The 3,512-nt window shown below is 56.5% G+C and overlaps 1 protein-coding gene across 1 annotated transcript; it reads left to right on the top strand.

Annotated features, from left to right (window-relative positions):
* Window positions 1–1,327: 1,327 nt before the first annotated feature.
* On the top strand, window positions 1,328–3,456 carry BDZ83DRAFT_384507 (FAD binding domain-containing protein). Its single transcript, XM_060502735.1, has one exon. The coding sequence runs from the start codon at window positions 1,470–1,472 to the stop codon at window positions 3,339–3,341; it is 1,872 nt and encodes a 623-aa protein (XP_060363827.1). The 5' UTR covers window positions 1,328–1,469; the 3' UTR covers window positions 3,342–3,456.
* The last annotated feature ends 56 nt before the right edge of the window (window positions 3,457–3,512 follow it).

The raw sequence follows: 3,512 nt of genomic DNA, 5'->3' as shown, positions 1-3,512 counted from the left end.
TGCAAGAGTGGAGGGGTCGTTGGGAACACAGGAAGGACCCAGCGCGCGGTCTCGTGTTGGGTGTCCGTGGACCGTGACTTTCTTGAGTTTTCTGCAAGTGCTTGCATTTCTGATGCTGCTAATCTGATTGATAAGGCAAGGCATCTTGGGCGAAAGCAGCCTGAAAAGCATGGAAAGCATGGAAAGCACCCGAGCGCGAGTGCGAGCTCGGACGTGCTGGAATTGACGTGACGCATTCTGACATATTTCTTTCTTTTGCTCGGTAACGGCAATTCGCAACAGTCCACTGCCACCTCAGTACCCGTAAATTGTACTATTCTGTTTATCCAACCGTGCCAACCAAAATATGCCCGGATCGAGGCTGAATCTTAGTCAACGGTGATGCTGGTGTTACAGTCATCTACAACCGTCACTGTCGCACATTACCCCAGTGGTCATTCATCATTACCCAAGATGAACAAATGCTCTCTCTGCATGCTCAGGTCATCAATCAGCAATCAAATCATGATGCGCAGCCCGTCGACGCCGCTTGGGGGCCAAGCCAAGCCCGAAAGCGATACGTACCGTGGACAGTGCCAAACATCTCCGGCACGTGGACAGTGTAAATCGCAAGACCCACTCACTGTCCGGCTGCGGCCACTACCACGGTGCCACCGCTGTGGCGGCTAGGCCCAACAGGGGCATTCCAGGGTCCCCTGTCGCAACCCAAAAACGGAGACTTTGCACTCTTCTTCCTTTTCCTTCACTGTTACTCGATTGCACCTGGTCGCTTTTTACCTTGCATTTGTTACGCACCTTAGTACGCAGTATACGGAGTACTCCTTCACTACTGGCCAGCCTGGATATCATCAATCCCTTGTGCCTGTCTTTTCCGGCCGGTTCCAGTCGAAATTTAAAAAAGGTGCAGCAAAAAAAAGAGTACATTCCTTGCTCCAGTATCCATACTCCCTCGGTCTAGAGATCGACAAACCTCACCTATTCTTCCCCAAGTACCTACTCCCCTACTACTCCGTACGCCTTTTCTTTGCCCGGGGCCTGGACCAGGTTTTCCCGCCATTTTTACGGTTTACCTCATCGACCTCTCCACGTCCCAAAGACTTAACATTCCTCACCCTTCCGCCCGATACTTTCTCGCTCCTTTTCTCTTTTCCCTACCTTACACCACACACACCTCGGCTTATCTGATCAAACTTATCTGATCAAGAATTCCACAACCTGGTTTCATCCATCTGACAACCCACAGCCTCTCAGCAAATCCTACAAGACTCCCTCTGTCCCGCTCTCACCACAGCATGCTGAGGACCTACTGACTATCCGCCCCTCCATCCTTTCACTCACGTATACTTTACGTCGTCCTCTACGCCAAAGTCTTTTGGCCCACGGTCACCCACCAAAGTCGTTTAGGTCATCGGCATCCGTATTTCCGCCACCTAAACAACATCTTCGACGACATACGCAAAAACATCGCCATGCACAGCACAATGGCAACCACAGCCATGGCTTCCCAACTCATCGGGGCTACCAGCAACTGCATTCCCGAGGAGCCCAGCGTTTCTTCTGTCGCACCCTCCCTCACCTACTCGGAAGAGTCAGAGGATCAAGATGAGGAAATCCAAGCCCCTAGGAGGCGGCGCGCTTCGACCCGCCTCATTGCCCAAAGCCCTGCCGACATCCAGCGTATCACAGGCGAGTCGACAGCTCAATTGATCCAGAGATGCTGCGGCGGCGGCTGCTGCATGAAGCTGGGTGCCAAGAAGGAGGGCCTCGAATACGAGAGCATCCCCTTCCCCGATAACCACGCGTACAAGTCACTCGCCCTTAAGATTGGCGACATCCCCACAAAGTTGACCAACATCGCCGACTTGCCCGAGCAAACCGTCTTCTTCGAGCCCGTACCTCGTTCCACTGCCACCCCCGCAATCGCCTCGTCTCCCACAGACTCGGCAATCTCTCTGGGTGCTGATGCACGCGAGGACAAGACGGCAGAGACACTCGCCACTGTCCAGAACCAGTTCAAGGACTTCACAATCGACAACATCGATACCGCCCGAGAGCCTCCCAGATACGTTCAACCCCACCCGCCTTACCACGTCTACGCCGCCCGCATCGACTCGACCCGCGAGTTAACCAAGCCCGGCGCCGAGAAGCGCACCTACCACTTCGACCTTGATATCACAAGCTACCCGGGCGAGGAAGACATGGACTTCAGGGTCGGCGGTGCCATTGGTGTTATGGCCCCCAACGATAAGGAGTGTGTCGACGACGTTTTCGACGCCCTCATGGTGCCTCGGTTCCTTCGGGACAAGCCGGTCCTGATGAAGACCACCAAGGGCCGCTGGCCTACCGTGTGGGGCGACGACCAGGCCCGTGAGATGGTCACCACGCGCCGGGACTTGCTTACTTGGTGCTCCGATATCCAGTCCTACCCGCCGACCAAGCAGCTTCTGCGCATTCTTGCCGAGTACGCCGAGGACCTTAATGAGAAGAAGTTGTTGACGTACCTTTGTGCCGCCGAAGGCCAGGGCGTCTTCTGCGACTTCCGCACCGGACCTCACGTTTCTCTTTCCCAGCTCTTGCACGCGTTCCCCAGCTCCCACCCGCCCATGGATCTCCTGCTGTCTTCCCTGCAGACGTTGATGCCTCGCTTCTACTCCCTGTCCAATGACCCGCACGACGCTTACAAGACGCGCGATGGCAAGGTGCACCGGCTGATTGAGATTGCCGTCACGGTTCATGAGACTGCTGACTGGCGTCGCGGCCTCCGTACCGGTATTGGCTCCGGTTTCTTCGAGCGCCAGGCCCAAAAGTGGCTGGAGGCGAAGCGCAACGGGGAGACCCCAGAGATCCACATCCCCATGTTCAAGGGCCTCATGGCCAATCCTCTCGCCAAGCAATTTGTTTCCGACGGCCCCATGCTCCTCATTGGTGCTGGCGTTGGCATCGCTCCGTTCAGAGGCTTCGTCCAGCGTCGCTTGAAGACGGCCAACTGCGCAAACAAGGTCTGGGTTCTCCAGGGCATTCGTGACTCGCTTGTCGACGAGATCTACAGCGGCGAGTGGGGCGTCCACGAGGACGAGGTCAAGCGTGTTGTCCAGAGCCGTCGCGGCGAGAGTCGTTACGTCCAAGAGGAGGTGCGCAACCAGGCCGACCTGGTGTGGTACATAGCCAACGCTGTCGACGGTCGTGTCTTCGTGTGCGGAAGCACCAAGGGCATGGGCGAGGGCGTCGAAGAGGCTCTCGTCGATGTGGCCATGCAAAAGGGCAATCTCGAACGCGAGGAGGCGAAGAAGTACTGGGAGCTCAAGAAGGAGGCCGGCCAGTACATTGCCGAGACATGGTAAGGTTGTGGTGGGCGGGCACACCCCGCCACTTTATAAGTCTCCTACCAAAGGCCCCAAAAGTCCGCCAGTGCCGGAGGGATGCGAATTCGGTGATTACATGGTCGGGGCGGGCGGCTTATGGCTGACGCGGACGATCAATCGGTGCCTGGCGCTGCTGTGCCACCGAACTCG

The sequence above is a fragment of the Colletotrichum acutatum genome, assembly GCF_030867785.1.
Source record: "Colletotrichum acutatum strain CBS 112980 chromosome Unknown BDZ83scaffold_61, whole genome shotgun sequence".
NCBI lineage: Eukaryota > Fungi > Ascomycota > Sordariomycetes > Glomerellales > Glomerellaceae > Colletotrichum > Colletotrichum acutatum.
This window is presented reverse-complemented; position numbering and strand designations above follow the sequence as displayed.

What these genes read in the sequence shown, in the direction of transcription:
- BDZ83DRAFT_384507 (XM_060502735.1), top strand. Translation starts at nt 1,470, where the DNA reads ATGCACAGCACAATGGCAACCACAGCCATGGCTTCCCAACTCATCGGG.